The sequence below is a fragment of the Columba livia genome, chromosome 1 (assembly GCF_036013475.1).
Source record: "Columba livia isolate bColLiv1 breed racing homer chromosome 1, bColLiv1.pat.W.v2, whole genome shotgun sequence".
Taxonomy (NCBI): domain Eukaryota; kingdom Metazoa; phylum Chordata; class Aves; order Columbiformes; family Columbidae; genus Columba; species Columba livia.
This window is the reverse complement of record NC_088602.1, coordinates 149,542,544-149,560,343: the sequence shown is the minus strand read 5'-3', so window position 1 is coordinate 149,560,343 and position 17,800 is coordinate 149,542,544. Positions and strand designations below refer to the sequence as shown.

General features: G+C 41.9%; 1 protein-coding gene across 10 annotated transcripts in view; it reads left to right on the top strand.

The window, feature by feature from the left end:
• The window catches only part of TBXAS1 (thromboxane A synthase 1), a 249,428-nt gene that overhangs the window by 47,476 nt on the left and 184,152 nt on the right, over positions 1–17,800 (top strand). Inside the window, exon 1 of one of the 10 annotated variants that reach the window (XM_065037830.1) lies at positions 4,245–5,526. The exons of the other annotated variants lie outside the window; for them this stretch is intronic. Within the exon in view, the coding sequence (XP_064893902.1) occupies positions 5,447–5,526 (80 nt within the window). The 5' untranslated portion in view covers positions 4,245–5,446. Of the gene's footprint in view, positions 1–4,244; positions 5,527–17,800 lie in introns of those variants that run through there. 10 annotated transcript variants of the gene reach the window in all.

Below are 17,800 nucleotides of genomic sequence, written 5' to 3'. Positions count from 1 at the left end.
ACGAATGTAGCAAATTAATTGATAAAATACAATATCACAACTTGGACAATGCATTTTTAATGCGAATCTACAGTGTGCTGCAGACATTATCGCTCTGAAAGGCTTGCATACTGATGTTCGCCCATCAGATAAGGCCAGAGCTAAAAGGGCTTCTTCACAGTGATTTGGGATGTGGCTGGGCACGGCAGTGAAGATGGAGTATCGGTGTTGCCCATTTTTACGTCTGGCTAAAGCATTTACAAAGGAGGGGGCATTGGGAACAGGATCAATGTTGTCACAGTAAATTTAAGAAGTGAGTTAAATCACTAATTTGGTAGTTGAGAAGTAAACTTCCTGTTGCTCAGATTATTTACATGCTTCACCCTTGATCACAGTAATGCCCATACAGCAAGGGCAAAATCCTTATATAGCCTTTATCAAGCTCAGGCCTTGCTGCTGCTTTCCATGGGTCAGATTTTGTCAGTCCTTCTTGTGCTCTGCAATACTTTTTATTCCAGCAGTACAGCAAATTAACGCAGCCCTATCAAATGAGATTACTTGCAGAGTGGGTCTGATCAAAACCCCACTGAGGTCAGCTGAGAAACTCCCATGGTCTTCAGCACATTTGGGATAAGGCCCAGGATAAAGAGCTTGTTGAAACAGGTTGGTTGAGTGAGTCCCTCGCTCTTTTCAATAGATTTGATTGAGCTGTGCTAATAGCTTTTTCCAGCTGAAAAAAAAAAAATAGATAACAGCATGTTTGCATAGGAGCTTGTGCCCTCCTCCTCTCCCTCCCCCTCCTCTCTGCGTGCACATGTATTTAGCACAGAGGCAGACGCGTGGTTGTGTCAACTAACTGACATGAAGAAGCATATCTCTGATAAAACTGGGACTCTGTTTGATGTAGTTGCAGTCAAATGTGCTTGATTTGAATAAAAGGTTTTTTTGAAATCTATTTTTATGCAGATTTTAAAGGTAATGAGTCAATAAGACAGCTATTAACACTTCAATCTTTCTGATACCCAGAATAAGAGAAAGAGATGGATGAGATCTGGCTGTTGTACATTTAGTCAGCCTTTTCATGCTTGGGTTAAGTCAACCATATTTTATATGCTGAGTTTCATGTTGAGCAGTTCCAGATTTTTGTAAATATGAGGTTCAACTACACGAAAGACTGTATAGGTGTGCTGAGATGTACACAGTAATATTTCATGACTGCATCCTTCCTCCATTTACACATTTATAGTTCTCTGACAATGCCCATTTTTCAAGGTAATCACACAATAACATTTACTGACCTTAAAAATTGTGTTCTAGGACTGCCTGCTCATGACTGTCCTCGTGTTTTCTCTATATTGATCACAGCAGGCTTGAATAATGAGCTTCAATTTCTGTCATTAGTGTAGGCCATGGAAGCAACATGTCCAATTATTTAAAAGAAAAACAACGGATAATATTTGATTTAGTATTTTAAAGAGGAATTTTCTGGTTTTCTGTAAGGTCCCAGGATAAATCACATGTACACTAAATCTTCTGTTTGTTTTGCTTGCCTCCTTCAGGGTATGAACTTAGTTATACATACTGAGAGTCGCTTGTGTACAAACACAGAATGCTATTGAATGTATCAAAAGTGTGCCTAACATTCACATATTTATGATTACTACATGTTCAGACTGAGTAATTATACATGACAGTGCAGATAATTAGGGGTTGGTGTAGGCACACACTTGGTAAAATTGTACAGACGGTTATGTGTCTCAGCTGTGTGAAAATTGTGTCTCTACTCTTCAAATTACAGCTTTTGAGGGCTAAAGAAATTTTACACATATGACAGGTAGGGCAAAGCCAACAGCTGAGTCGTTGCCTTGCAGGAGGGGCAGCAGACGTGCAGCTGTCTGCATCTTGCTCTTGGGGTGACCTGCGGGTCTGTCTGTCACTGAGATGTGGCGCCCCACTTCCCAGCTCTCTCAACACTCCAGCCCCCTTTCTGAAGCACACACTTAACAAATCCCTCATTGTTCATCTCATCCTTCCTCCCTGTTTTCCACTCCTTCTATACACTGTTATTTCTTCCTTGAGTTACTAGTAGTAGTTCTTGCAGCCTAGAAGGGCCCGATTGTATCTTGGGCTGCACCAAAAGCAGCGTGGCCAGCAGGTCAAGGGAGGTGATTTTGCCCATCTGCTCCGTTCTGGTGAGACCCCACCTGGAGTTCTGTGTCCAGCTCTGGAGGCCTCAGCACAGGAAAGACATGGACCTATTGGAGAGGGGCCAGAGGAGCCACAGAAATGATCAGAGGGCTGGAACAGCTCTGCTGGGAGAGTTGGGGTTGTTCAGCCTGGAGAAGAGAAGGCTCTGGGGAGACCTTATTGCAGCCTTTCAGTGCTTAAAGAGGGCCTGTAAGAAAGATAGGGACAGACTTTTTATCAGGACCTATTGTGATAGGACAAGGGGTAATGGTTTTAAACTAAAAGAGGGGATATTCAAGCTAGACATGAGGAAGAAATTTTTTTTACGATGAGTGTGGTGAAACCCTGGCCCAGGTTGCCCAGAGAGGTGGTAGATGCCCCATCCCTGCAGACATTCAAGGCTGGGCTGGACGGGGATCTGAGCAACCTGATCTAGTTGAAGATGTCCCTGCTTATGGCAGGGGGGTGGACTAGATGACCTTTGAAGGTCCCTTCCTACCCAAACTGTTCTATGATAGTACAGCAATGAACAGTTTTGGCTGGGCCTTTCTGTCATCTTAACACTTCTGGCCAATGTGGTCAAAACTTCTTTCCTCTGCTGTCTGCAGTTGCCTGTATTTGGACACTTACGTGTACATAATGTGATGATTTCTTTTTTTCTTTAGAAAAAGTTGTGGGTCTGCAACTTCTCTTGGTTTCTGGAGAATTTCTGTGCGGTTGCTAGTTAAGATAGAGCCCCTTTATTTGAGTAGCTAAATGTACATTTAGGAACTCTGCCTTTTGACATCCAAGTTTGAAAAACCTGGCTTCAGGCAGCAATTCAAACTTTAAAATCTTTCTTCTTTATGATGAGAGATACACTAAAATACATTTCTATTAAGTGAGGTTAACATGATGTGGAATATGGAGCCCCTGGGTTACTTCTTGTTTTTTAATTACATCCAAGAAAGTTTATTTTGTTTAAGAGCTTTGTAGGCTGGGAGTTGTAGAGTACCAGTTGTGCAGAGAACTGCTCTTTTGCTGCTTGAACCGAAACAAGACCATGGCCAATTCCTTGGCAAGGTGGAGAAGCCTGAGCAGCAAACGTGGGTGCTGTAATTACTGCCTACTCAGGGTGCCTTGGCTCCCTGAGCTCACATACCATTTTTCATAAGCACTTAATTATCTTTTAAAAACAAACAAAAACCTACCACATGCTTGCACTGTTTTAGAGACGCGCAGCTTATTTTACCACCAGCCGCAACTTGCTAATGGAACAATAGGAACCACCGTAGTGTCGGATGACTGGTCTGAGGATGTTTCATAAGGTCTCTGAGTCATCTCCCGTCTACTCGTTGCAATGTTTCACCAACCAGGTGCAGGCAAGTAAGAGACTCATCTGCCCTTTTGCCAACGTGCCAGCAGCTATAACTGTAAAAACCTCTTTGTCTAAGTTCAGTCACAAACACTTCAGATAACCTGGTCCCCAAATTTTGTCCCATCAACATGCACTGCTGTCAAACTTTTCTTTGCCTTTTCCTTTTTATCTTTCCTTCTCAAACTCTGTTTTCTATCATCACAGGCCAATCCGTCACTGCTTTGCTCTGTAGGAAGAAAAGCTATGATAGGGTGCATGGAAAGCTTGTGCCCGTGGTCAAGCAACAGGATGCAAATTGTGCACACACAAAAACGGGCTGCACACTGCTGTAAAATACAACTCCGTTCAAATAGACTTGTTTCAGAATTAGAAAGGCAACTGTTTTGCTGGCTTTGATCTATCAGGAGAGAAAAGTAATGGCTTAACTTTAATTTTCAGGAGGCTTAAGCCCACAGTTGGCCTGCCTGTAGTAGTAAGTCTCAGGTGCTTCATATGTTGCTGATGGAGTAATTAATTCTGCCTGCCTGTCTCTCAAAGAGTGGTAAACCAGTGTAGGTGTGGCTACTGAAGGATATGTGGTATTCTCTGATACTTATATTTTGAAGTTGAGAATATACCTTATGTGGTCTAGTATTTAAGAGCAGAGTAGAAGAATTAGTTGTTTCTGAGTTATATTAAAGAGGAGACTAGGTTAAAAGTTCAATATATCATTATGTATTTAGAAAGTGCTGTACTGGATGAGAATATATTTGGGTGTACTGATTTTGAAATGGTAGGTTTTTCCATATTTTTTTCTTCCTTCCCTGAAAGATTCTTTAGGTTACTAGCAGTTATTGTAAGTTGGAAACTGTTCTTCATGGTTGTTCATACAACCACACATACTCATCCCCCTGTACATTCAGAGGGTTGCACAAAATCCTGTAATGATGTTGTACAGTAGTTGTAAGGTTCAAAATGGTGACTATGTTGTGGTCTTGCATCTCTATGATTGTGCCCTTTAGTAATGGACATTACCGCATGCTTATGTAAAAGAGTTTATTTTGTTTTCCCCGCTTTCATTCAAAGAATCACTTGTTTGTACTAGCTGCCTGATTTTTTTAATGATGATGATTTTTTAAAAAAATATTATTTTTTTTTCTTTAAGTGGAAGACTTGTGGGGTGATTGGTTTCCCAAATAGGCTTTATTTGATATAAGGAAAGGAGACGTGACTATCTTCACAGAGGTCTTTGTGGTATCTTTAGATAGAAGGCTCTATGCTCTAAAATGCATTTAACAAAACTGCATGGTAGGATAAGGTACTAAAATAAAAGCCAAGTGCTAGATTCTAATAAACCCTTCAATACAGAAAAGCCTAAACGTGTATGGGACTGTTTAACTAATTGTTAGCTGGCTTGGTAACTTTGCTTAGGCTCCCTTTTAAAGAGGCAAAGCATTTGTCTTTGCAGGTGAGTTGTAGGCAATTTTTAACCAAAGCATTTTAGTTGCTGTCTTTAGCTCTGTGACTGTATTGGTGTGGAAGGGGGCATTTCCTTGACTTTGTCACTCATTTGTGTTAGCACAAATCCGTTCCTGATGGAAGAGGAGGAAAATAGTCTGTCTTCCATTGATAGCAAACAACAATTAGAGCAATAGTTAATAACTTGCTTATTTATAGACCAGAATGAGCTGCGCCTCCATCTAGTTTGGCTTCCTGTGTATTTAGTCTGTGTGTTTTCCTCTAGACTTCGTAAGGGGAAGTGCTGTGTGGTGTGGGTTTTTGTTTGGTTGTCTTTCCCCTACACCGGCCCTAAAAAAAAAAAAAAAAAGGAATTTTCTTCTGAAAGCCACAATGAGTCTGCTAGCTTCCCTGGTGAACTGTTTTCGTCTTTCTGTGCCCTCCATCACAAGAAATGGCATCTGAATTCAGGGTTAAATTTCTGTAATGTCTTTACCCAGCACCATGAGTGTTTTGGCTGTGTCACGGAGGATGGAAAGCTGCTCGCTGTCAGAGCTCATTCCTGTGTAAGTATTTGCAGGCAGCAGTCAAGGCACATCTCAACTTTCTGTTCAGTATGCTGTATTAACTGAGCTCCTTAAGCTTCTCACTTTAAAGTTGCTTTTGTTTTTTCTTCCCCATCCTTTAGATCTCTTTCTACAAGCATCCTTTGAGTTCCACCTATTATTCCTATGCCTTTCCTGAACAGCAGGGGGATGGGACTGTGTGTAATGTTGCACAGTTTTCTTACGTGTGCTCTACACATTGTTTCCTCACTTCTGCCTGCTAGCCCCTTTATACTCCTTTTTCTAGCCCCACCAGCAATGCTTCCAGCTCTAATCAAAGCAGTGACCTAGGACATGTCTGTGACCTTTCCAAGCAGAACCATCCATCCTGGAGGTATGATCTGTGGTTCTGCTTCCTAGATGCATCATCAAGTTGCCAGATGACTTCACTTCCCAGGCCTGTAGCTGCAGCCTGTCATTTTTGCTCTATACTTCCCTATCTATCTTTATGTCAGTGGTTAACTTGGCCAGGAAAGAGCTTTAGAGTCACTCTGTTTAAGGGAAACATTTCACACAGTGACTGAGCTGACCTAATAGTTCGCAGCTGCCAAAAGGTACATTCCCCTTCCCGTTGCCCACTTGCTGGTGCTGACTCTGGCACTCACTTGTCCCCTCTGTGGACCTACCTGGCTAATTATGTGAGCACCCTTCCCTCTCCTAGATACAAAACCACCAGCAAAATAAGTTCATTTCTGCTGGGCTGGTTTAGTGACTGCATCAGCTCAGATGAACACAGAGAAAGCAGTGAGAGGAAACACGTGGAGGTGGGTGGTAGGGGGAAGGGAATCACTTTTTGTCATCTGCAGTGAACTCTCACATTGTCTCAGCTGCCTCCTGCAGCCTTGCTCTAGTGGGTGATCTGCTAGCTGGATTGTACCCATATAAATGTGTTTGTCATCAGGATGTGTTTGTCATAGTTCACGTGAGCGGGACCATTGCTGATGGTCTGTGATGCCCATCAGCTATCAAACAGCTGCCAGGACAGATTTCCAACTATCAAACCACTTCAGTGGCTCTAAGGCAGCAGGATGCTAGGGAGACCTGTGGATGCATTCCTTAGTACAGAAAATCTGGGGCTGGATTTAAGTGGCTGTAACTCATTATTCGTTTTATTAGCAAATAAGAAACTATCCCTGTAAATCCTCCTAGTAAGAGTCTTGCTGATTAATACCTCGTGCTTATCAGCTACATTTTTGTGGCCAAGCGTTGAGCCAACTTTTAGGCTGTCTAGTTTGGTGTCATGTTAGTTCTTCATGTAGTGTGAGGTCTTTTAGACAAGAAGTTACATGGTCTAGTGGTTCTAGCACATTGGACCAGCACAAGTAGATGCTATTGGAAGAGCTGTATTTATCAACCATACCTGTATACCTGCCAAAAAAAAAAGCAAAATCAAAACACCAAACCATGAATTACATTTTTAGCAGCTCCTCACATTCTTTGTTGATGGCATCCCAAATTGATAATTTCATTATTTTATATAAGGATGATGTCAGGCTAAATGACTTATCATTACTTTTGCTTTCGTCTTGTCCTTTTACATTTTAGGATTATGCTGGTGTTCTAGGTTTTGTTAAAAATTGATCTTTTTAGTATGGAACATCTTTGACATTTTGTTAGGCATGTGTGATGCTACTTAATTTCAAAAATGTTCACTCCAGTAGGATGCTGCCTTATCTTTTCCTCCGTTACAAATTGCACCTTTTCTATTGCATAAGCTTAAGAAATGCTTTTTCAAAGTATTGTTTGTCTGCATACTGATACCTGTGGATGCAGAACTGAAACCAGCCAGTCTTCTAAACCACCTCAAGTGGGCAGCCACCTGATTCCTTCTTCACGTAACTTCCATTTTCTCCTTTCCTCTTCCAAGAATTTTTGAGGTTTGCCTTTTTCTGTTTTGTCCTGAGGACAGAGAAATTGCCACAACAGAAAGCCTTTACACCAACTTGCAGGTCCCTAAGCTAATGTGGTAGTCCTGGGTAGGTTCTGGCCTGTTGCATGGATTTGAAGTAAAAGGAGTTGAGAAGGGCTAGGTTTTCCAGCCCAAACAATAGAACAAAACTATCTATAACTGGTGGGACTGTAGCATAGAAAATCTTCAGCCTTGCATATTAGGCTTTCCTTCAGTGTTGTTCAGTAGGAGAGCTTCCCAAGGAGGAGAAAAATAGCCCTTTCCAAAGCAGGTTAGTGTGGGCACTCGATAGTAGAGTGTCACCTTAACTTACCTCTGCTGTGGATGCACCTTCAAGGGATAGATGCATGTGAAAGATAGATGCTCAGTATTAATAAAAACATGATGTACAGAATCCCTTGTGGAAAATTAACAGTATTGAAAACATACAAAATTTTAAGATATTTATTTGTTCTGTGGGGAAATAAACATATTTAGTGTGTGTGTATGCATTCATACGAATGTACATTTATGGATGTATACATAAATATAGAAGTGCGGTTTCCTAAAGGATTTGAAAATACCTTAGTTTGAGTTAGCTATTCCTATTGTGGTGATAGAGTAAGTAAATAAAGTAGCCAGTATGGCAATACGTCGCCTTACCTGGGCCTTTACATTGCAACCACCTTTTCACTTACCACTTGGGGAGACATTAAAGCTTATCTTCAGAGTTCTGGTAGTGGCCAGTGAGGGTCACCTTCTTCCACGTTGCCATGTTTGGCATATGATATATTAGATTTTTGTACTACTACATTTTATTTGGTTTGAGTTGATTGTGCTAATGCTTTCCTGAGTGTCTTTTTTTGTATTCCTCCAATTCAAAGATTTTTGTATGTCACTTGCCTTTCCACGATTGGATCTTCCAGTCTAGCTTCACTTAGGACAAGCACTAAACTCCCTAGTGGTAAGTCAAAGTTTTTGTCTTCAGGCCTCCAGGTTCATGTCTTATGGTTAGCTCTTTGGAGACAAACTAAACCTGGAACTAATGATGCGGATCTGTAATGAGCCTTAAAAAAAAAAAAAAAAAAAAAGTTTTAGTTAGCACAAGAAATATGCAAATCCAACTGATCCAACTGTAATAATTAATTGAACCTCTTTCATTGCATCAGAGCCTCTTCCTTATGTGGCTCTAGGTAGTGTTGAAGATGCTGCATCCCCTCTCTAGGATGTGATTTCTCTGAGATTTTGACTGGCTGAGCGGCCTTTTTGTTTCTCTCTACAAGGCTCTTTCTTCCTGCCAGCATTTCTATAATTTGTATAATGCCTTTTTCCTATGCTCTTCTGCTCTCAATTCTAATTCTGGTGTTAGTCCTTTTATTTTTATCAGCTTCTTAGTCTCCTTCCAAGCCTCTGTGTTTCAGCATCTAGTTTCTTTGTTCTGCCTCTGGAAAACATCACAGATCCACTCATAGGTACTTGTGGAGAGGGCGAAGAAAACTGGCTTCTCTGCGCTTTCACTGTCCTCTTGCCTCTCTTTGAAGGCGAATCATTCATGGAAATGACTCTCTATCGTTACCTCCCTGTGGAATTTTACTTCATTGTGGTAGTTAAAAAGTAATCGAATGACAGCAAGCAGTCTTCCCTCCGCTTTAGGGGACCCCATGATGATGATTTATTTATCGTTTATGTTTCAGCAGGAGCTATGAAGCCCTGTCAAAGATCAAGGCTCCATGGTGCACATGAAGGCTGTGCGATGTAATGGAAAGATGGTCGCTGTCTCAGTGAATTTGCGGTTGAGGCACTGAAGCAATTTGATTTCATGTGCCAGGAGCGTTTGAGACTGTGTAACTTGAAGGAGAGAGGGTGAGCTGGGACCAGGGTGCAATAGCAGGTCCTTTGAGAGATACTGTGAAGGGATTCTTTAGCAGATTCGTACGGTACATTACTCGTGCAACAGTATGTCAGATGTTAAAAAACCCAAGAGTCAACAGGCGACAGTAGTGGACTTTGTTAGCAGAGAGCAATGATTACAAAATTACATCCAGGAGCCTGCCAGATAAACAGTTCGAGAAGGGACGTGACTGATATGAGAGCAAAGACGCTTCATTAAAATTAGCTCTTCCTGTCCTGTGCATAACCACTTCACAGAGAGGAGGACGGCGGCTGTGTGGATTATGGAAGATTCAGACAAGCAGGCTGCAGAGTAAGCTGTCATGTGCTATGACACCGAGTAATGCAAATCAACTCTGTTCCAGGAAAGCCATTTCCATGTCAGCCTCTACACAAAAATTATCTGACTTGAACAAGGGCTTCTTTATAATGTTAAGTGAATTATTCTTAAGGATTGGAATTTGTCTGTGTCATCGAGGAATGGCCAGAATGGACTTCAAAGTACAGCCTGGAGATGAGATAATGTGCAACAAGCACTTTATTATTTTTTTTTTCTTTTATAACCAGCAACCCAGAGAGGAGCATGTCAGCTTAAAAAGTATCTTTCTGTCTGAATGGTCCAACCTGCTGTTTTACAAGTAATGTGTGGTGTTACTGCATTTTTTTGTGATTAAAGAAGGAAAATACCTTTCAGTCGATTCTGCTCTGGGTTTGACACTTTGTGCATACCCAGTGTTCCTAATCCTGCATTTAGTTGGTTGCTCAGTCTCTTTATGGTTTGAATGGGTGATTTGGAGCTCCAGGAAACCCCAGTTGCTTTTGTTTTGTTTTTCATCTGGATAGCACTTGGGAGCAACGCTTGAGCCCACTTTTTTTAGGCAGCTTTTCAAGTTCAGAGACTCTCCTTGAAGTTTGCTGCCTGCAATCCTTTCATTCAGTCTGTTTGAAATTCTGCTTTTCCTTCGGCTTTCTTTGGCATCTATTCAACTACCTTCTGTTTTGTAGTAGGAATCAGCCTTTGTTAGTGGCCCACAATAGCTTACTTGGGCTGGTGATGGTGATTGACTGCTCAAGCCCACTGAAAGGTGATTGAAATAATTGCAAGGTTGTTCCTATCTCATACCAATGGTTGCTAGTGCTGGGGTAGTGAATAGAAGTTAGGCATATTCCTTGCTCTATCTACTTTTTCTCTTACAAGATGAGTTGACGTTTTGAAAAGGACTAAACTACTCCTCTTTCCTGTCTGCTCGACTCTTGTCAGTCCATAGGTACTCAAGAAGTCACAAATAAGGTACAAAGGAAAAGAGGAGGCTGAGTTTATCTTCTGTATTTCCACCAGTCTTTGAACCCTACTGCTGTACTTCCACTCACCGTTCCTGTGTGCAGGAACCTTGAAGTTGGAAGGATTGGCTCTTCTTCCCTTCAGAAATTAATGATGTTTTTGTTTGGTGGCCACAGTACTTTGCTGCTTTTCACAAAGGGAGCTCTAGACACTCTTCACTTTAATTCTAGTGGTGTTAAATCAATGCAGCAAAACACAGAGCTCTGGACTTTCACTATTTAGATGTATGTATGGTAGCTTCTCTTGTTTGTTCTGGGGTTATGCAGCCAGCACTGGTGCTATTTCATGATATAGCAGATTATCATTTGTTCCCTGAAGCATTCCCACTTCTAGTGGGTCCTTTTATACTGCTTCATGTTACTGGTTCAACCACCTGCCAGGAAAGGGGATCACTCCTCTAGAGGTGTTTCTGCCTCCTTTGTACCTGAATGGAGTGGGTGTGTGAAGTTTAACTGAATAATTTATAGTGATTTTTATGTTATTGGGAATGATAGAATATGAGAGAAATAGAGGACTGAAAATCCAAGCAGGCTGGGGAGTTGGGCAGGGAATAACCTAATGAAATTTAACAAGGGAAAGTGTATAGTCCTGCATCTGGGCAGGAACAACCCCAGGTTCCAGTATAGGTTGGGAAATTACATATTAGAGAGCAGTGTAGGGGAAAGGGACCTGGGGGTCCTGGTGGACAACAGGATGACCATGAGCCAGCACTGTGCCCTTGTGGCCAGGAAGGCCAATGGCATCCTGGGGTGTATTACAAGGGGAGTTGTTAGTAGATCGAGAGAGGTTCTCCTTCCCCTCTACTCCGCCCTGGTGAGACCACATCTGGAATATTGTGTCCAGTTCTGAGCTCCTCAGTTCAAGAAGGACAGGGAACTGCTGGAGAGGGTCCAGCGTAGGGCAACGAAGATGATTAAGGGAGTGGAGCACCTCCCTTATGAAGAAAGGCTGAGGGAGCTGGGGCTCTTTAGTTTGGAGAAGAGGAGACTGAGGGGTGACCTTATTAATTTTTATAAATATATAAAGGGTGAGTGCCGTGAGGATGGAGCCAGGCTCTTCTCGGTGGCAAACAATGATAGGACAAGGGGTAATGGGATCAAGCTGGAACACAAGAGGTTCCACTTAAATTTGAGAAGAAACTTCTTCTCAGTGAGGGTGACAGAGCACTGGAACAGGCTGCCCAGGGAGGTTGTGGAGTCTCCTTCTCTGGAGACATTCAAAACCCGCCTGGACATGTTCCTGTGCGACCTCACCTAGGCGTTCCTGCTCCAGCAGGGGGATTGGACTAGATGATCTTTTGAGGTCCCTTCCAATCCCAAACATACTGTGATACTGTGAAAAGAAAAATGAAGAGGCATCTTTTCTCCTTGTGGAATCAGAGTACTACCAGGTTTCAAGTCATGGGGAGCAGGCAGTCTCCAGTATTAATTTCAAGTTTATCATAGGCTGTCTGGCATGTACAGTATTATAGCATCTTTCCTGTAATTAAAGGTCAGGCAACATTGTCATTGTTACCCTCCAACCATAATGGATTAGAACTTGCATAAAATAACTAGCTGTGAGCTGAGATTTTATGTGCACTCCTGGACTGAGAGCCAGCACTTCTTTTATTTTTAATCTGGCATACTTAATTATAGGCGGGTCTGAGAGCAGCACAAATTAAGGTTGTGTGATGCTCCCATTATACAAGTCTCTTTTCAGTTGCTGATTGCTTTATCAAACTCTAAGCAGCTGAGCCTGAAGTTTTCCAGGGCTAGTGTCTGCCTTAGGTGGAATTATTGAAATATTTCAGTTAAAATAATTTCTGAGGCTGAAGAAAAATGCTGGTTTGTTTGTTTTATTTCTGGGATTTTTTTTTTTTTTAAATTACTCTTTAGAGGTGGTGTTTGATTTTTATATTAGCTTTGACACAGGGATTCAAATATTTGGTGAGTGGAGGTGGTTTTTGTCAGTGTATGTGCTTCTTGCCTTTCTCATGCAAATTTGGGAAAATCGTAAGTCTTTGAAAAATTGCAGTTAGCACACATTCACCAAAACCTATTATGTTTATATATAATTTTAAGCTAATATTTCTGATTCTGTCTTTGCTGCCCATACTCACACCATTTGTCTGTGCTGAGGGCTGGCCAGGCAGCAAGTTCCTGAGAGCAGCTCAGCTTGCTCCAATTACAAGGACCGAGGAAAGCATTTCTGTAATGGATCCCCCACACGATAACATCAACAAGGCTTGGGCATGAGAACTGCAAGCGGAGACCCTATCTCGCTTCTCCACCAGCCCTTTTTTCTCTCGACTCACCCACCACCTCTGTGCAGCGCTGCCAGGGAGGAGGGAAAGTTTGTGGACCGCGGGTGTTCGAATGGCAAGAAGGGAGAGGACTTTGTGCAAGAGGCCCTGGGATAAAATGCTGCATGGAGGATAATGAATGGCTGATATGAAACAGCATGGGAAGGGTTCAGTTGGGGAGCTCGCAATGGGAGGTGAGGCAGAGGCTGGGCAAGGGGAGCAACACAGGTCTGTGCAAGTAGGAAGTGGAGATTTGGGCTGGCAGTGTTGGCAGGACTGTGGATGAGAAAGACCGAGGATGGTGGTGGAGCTACCAGAGGAGCAGATGAGGGCTCACTGGTAAGGTGTCTGCACCCAACAAGGAGCCTAGCATTTTGGTTTAGGAGCTCTTCAATTTTGCTGCTTTTTCTTTTTCCCTTCTTTAAAGGATGTATTAGAGACACCCTCTGGCAGGCGGTGCCTCGCAGGTCCCTTGTGTGAAAGACAACCTGCTTCTTCTGTCAGCTTCACCATTAGCTCACTTGGCAAAGGTCTCTGCCATAGTCCTAGGGTCTTTTGATGACTCCTAGGGATTCAAAATGATGCAATGTGATGGATTTTTAATGAGCTTTTAAAAAACCCGAGAACTTGCACAGAAAATTGCATTAAAGGCACAATATTGAGGTTATAAAGTCAAGTACACACAAGTTAGGAAATGCCAGAACAAAGTTGGGCTGTGGACCATTAATCCAGGCTTTCTGCATGTTATGAAGTGATCTCTGGCACTCTGATCACATCTGTTTCTGGTCAGCAGTACCTCTGCCCTGTACAGTGCACTGGATGGATGGTGGCCTCTTGATGTTAACTTAAAAATAAGTAAATAAAATAATTATTTCATGTGCTATGTAATCATGAGGTCTGTCTGCATTTATCCAGAACTGTCTAAAGGGAGGTGAGTATTCCTGGCAGTCTGTCAGAACTGCTCATTTGAGTCTACAAGTGGGGAAGATGCCTGAGGGTTTGTTCCAGTAACTGTTTGGTGCCTGCTGTGTATACAGTGACAGGCTGATCTCAAAAAGGGAGAAAGGACTGTGTTCCCCATCTTGCCTTTGGTCAAGGAAGACATCTTGGGCCCAAAAGCACTGGGAGGCATTGAGCCTCTTGAGGTAATTTTGTCTTTCCCAGGGCTTTCTCTGGCAGATGCAGTCCTTGTGCCAGGTGGTTCTTAATAGCACCGTCTGGCTTTGTACATAGTGTTGTTATTGAGGAATGTGGTACAAGACCTGAACTCTAAAACTCTGACAGCAACAGACAGCGAGGAAGTTGTCTGAGAGACCAGAACTGCATGGATTGAAAAACAAAAGGCAGCTGAGGTACGTACATGCTAGTGGGAATACGGCTTGGCTTTGGCTGCACAGCACATCACTACTTGATGTATATGCTGGATAACAGTTCAGGAATGCAGCCACCACAGCATTGCAACCCCGTTTTGACCCTATGAAATAAGGGCCCTGTGGCCTAGTGAGTACCTCCTTTGTGGTTATGAAAAGCAAGAATGATCAGGCTCCCAAACAGACTTGCCTCCCTCACTTTAAACATGAAGCTGCAACCCTCATCCATACCATTGTTCCTGGTGTGTAGGAATGGTTGAGATGCATACAGAAACAGGTGCCGTGTTCTCTGCAAATGGAGTTGCATCACTAGGATATGAAGTTGCAGAGAGGAAGAAAAAACTTCACAAAGTTTTAGCACGGTTTCTGAAAACTGAGTTTCTAGCAATGTACTTCTTTATGCAAACTTCTGTTCTGGCTGAAGCAAGAACATTTATGGCTTTGAGGTGGTACCATTTTCTTCTGTGTGCCTCACAATATCTGTGTGAATAAAAAAGAGGAAGAGGAAATTTGTCCTTAAGAAAGGTATGGTACCAGTGTTCCTGGGGAACAAAAGGAAGGCTTGGCCTGTGGTTAAGGCAGTGGAGCTGTGATGTGAGAGCTGACCTTAGTTATCAGCTCTAACCCAGGCTTCCTGGCCTCACATGCACCAAACCTCAGATCTGCTGTGGACAGTCCTCCTGGTGAGGAGACCACTCTTTGCATTCACATGGGGTAGAGGTACCACCTCCTTTCCCAAGGATATATATTGCTATAAGGATGCAACAGACTCTGCTGCTGTTGACCTCCATCATTTTGTTTAAAGGTGTTGAGCCAATAGTGAGGAGCTGAAGTTGTAGATTTATGACTCTTGTTCTTTTGTTCTTTATTTGGAAAAGTCACTGCCCAGTGTGAAGGGGCTGCACTCTGAGGGAGCTGATGAAATATTGTCATTGGCCTGCTGTACGGACCATCTGTCTCTACCAGGGCTACTCTGGAACATGGTGAAGCATGTTGGCTTTCTGTATGAGCTTTTTAATTTAATTTGCCTTGATTCACTGCTATTTTTTTTACTTAAAGTAACTTGCAAAACTTTAAACACACTGTGACAACCTACATCCTTATTACAACCAGTCCCTTGAGCCTATTGGTTCTCTAAGATAAGAGACACTAAAAGAACTGTTCATCGGACCAGAACAGTATGGATTAAAAAAATTCTTGTTAAGCAGATAGATGAGGTATGAATTTAATATTGGGCATATATTTTGGCCTTTCCTGCATGTTATTGCTGGTGCCTTAGCAGATGTTTCAATGAAATAATAATGCTATGGTCATTTAGGTTTTGCAGCTGGAAAACATCTGCCCCTGTGGAGGCAGATGGTGCAAGTGTGTGTAATGTCTGTCTTTTTCTTGTGCAATTATGTCAAAATTAAAACACTGAGAGTGCATGCAGGTGATTAAGGAGAGCAAGTGTTACATGGAAGTTCTCATTATCTCTGAAACTGGTATTACAGCTCTAGAAATTCAGAGCTTAAAAGTATAGATTTGTTGAGCTTGAAAATGAAATTGCAATACTCAAATAGCCTTATCCCAAGCTGGCTGAAGTCTCTTTTGAAGCTTACCTGTCAATGTACTGAAATTATACTTGCGATATTCTGTATATTTTTTTTTTGAGGAATAGTAATAATTCCTTAGTCTGAGCCCAGTATTCTACACAACCAATTGTATTTTCTTTCAGCAAAACCCTCCATCTTGACTAGGAGTACTGCTAGGTAAGACTAAAGGGCGATTTGGTAACCCTTGTTGACCAAGGTTGGCATAGGTTATAAGAGAGATTTACTTTCCCCATTTTTCCCTCTTCTGCTTTGTGAGAGAGTGCTTCAGGACCTACCTGTCTTCTGGGTGGGAACAGCTGATATAATTTTATGTTTTGTTTTTAGTGAGTACCCTTTTTGGAGGTAATAACCAGAGGTGGTTGTATCCATCTGGGGTGGTATCCACTTTGGCTGCAATACTGACCCACTTGCAGGAACTGGCTTCTGCATGTTCCTCCATCAGAATGGGACCAGATAATGATTTTCTGTCTTTAACATCCTGAATATCAGACTAGAGGAAAGACTTTTGTGATGGCAGGTCTCCAGTAACCCTGAAAGACTTGCGTGGTGGCAGGTCTCCAGTGACCCTGCTGCAGTATTTGTAATGCAGAATTTCCCAGAGAGGGTGAAGGGCAAAAAGTCGAACTCCGTAGCCAGCTGGGGGTGATATCAATGTTTTGGTGAAACTGTGCTGTCTAGGCAGCGCTCCCAGGAATGCTTGTATATTTTATATGAGCCATCACTGTAATGGGGAGGCTACTGTTATTTTGTATATTATCATTAATTTGTGAACAAAATACATCCTAGTGTTAACTGGGATCTGGTATGGGTATATGTAAAGAGAGGCAAATAGATGAAAATGCATGGTGGTTATCTCTTGTTTGGCAGAATAGATTTCATTTATCTCAGCAAATTACTTTGTTTTTCCACTCCGTCTTCCAAAATACACACCTCCCATCTCCCAACAAGGAGAGTAAATAACATCACTTTTTTGTTTTGTTTTGTTTCTTAGTGTCCTAGTTTATAGCTTTCAGATATTATTAGATTGTATATTACTTAGATGGTAAAGGAATGACACACTTTCTCTATTGAGACAAATTTAGGGTAATTTCAATGGTATGTTGAACTCCAGGATGTAGAGTTGACCGCTAATGTTATCTGCTACTCAAATTGATTTAACTTAATGGTAGAATGTATAATACTTTTCCGTGCAGTTCTGATCAGTACTGACTTGGCTGGACAGACAGCTAGTTCTTTTGATTATATATATATATCACAACTTCTGTTAATTACCTGTTGATTTTAACTCTTTCCCTTTATTTTCTACATGTTGTTTTGTGGAGACAAGTTCATATTGCAGAGTGTTTAAATCTGCAGTGCTACCCTACAGGAATGTATTTGTCATGTTATCTTTCTTTTAACAGTCATGTTTAATATATCCAGAGAGCATCTATCTCTGAGAGGCCATTTGAACAGCTTCAAAGAGTCATTGAATTGTTTATTGATCTACTTCATTACTGCTGTTCCTCTGGTTGCTTTTGATGTCTTGTCACTTTGTTCAAAATACACTGCCAGGGTTTTAAATTAATAGTTGTGTAGGAAGCCCAACATGTGTAAATATTAGGGTATGCTTCTCCTTTGAGTGAGAGTGTGCTAGATTGTCCAGTAAATATTGCTGCCATCAGTTTTATCCTTTTTCCTGCCCTTCCCTTTGCACAAGAACTCCTTCCTCTCTTCCTCTTAAGAAAACTGAAGTGTCTGAGGTTTTGTCTTTAAGGTTTTATAGCGTTTTGCCATTGGAAGCTTACAGACTTGTTCCCTGCTTAGGAAAAAAAATGGATTCATTTTCTCTCTTTCCCTTTAATCTTTTCCATGTGAGTCTCTTGC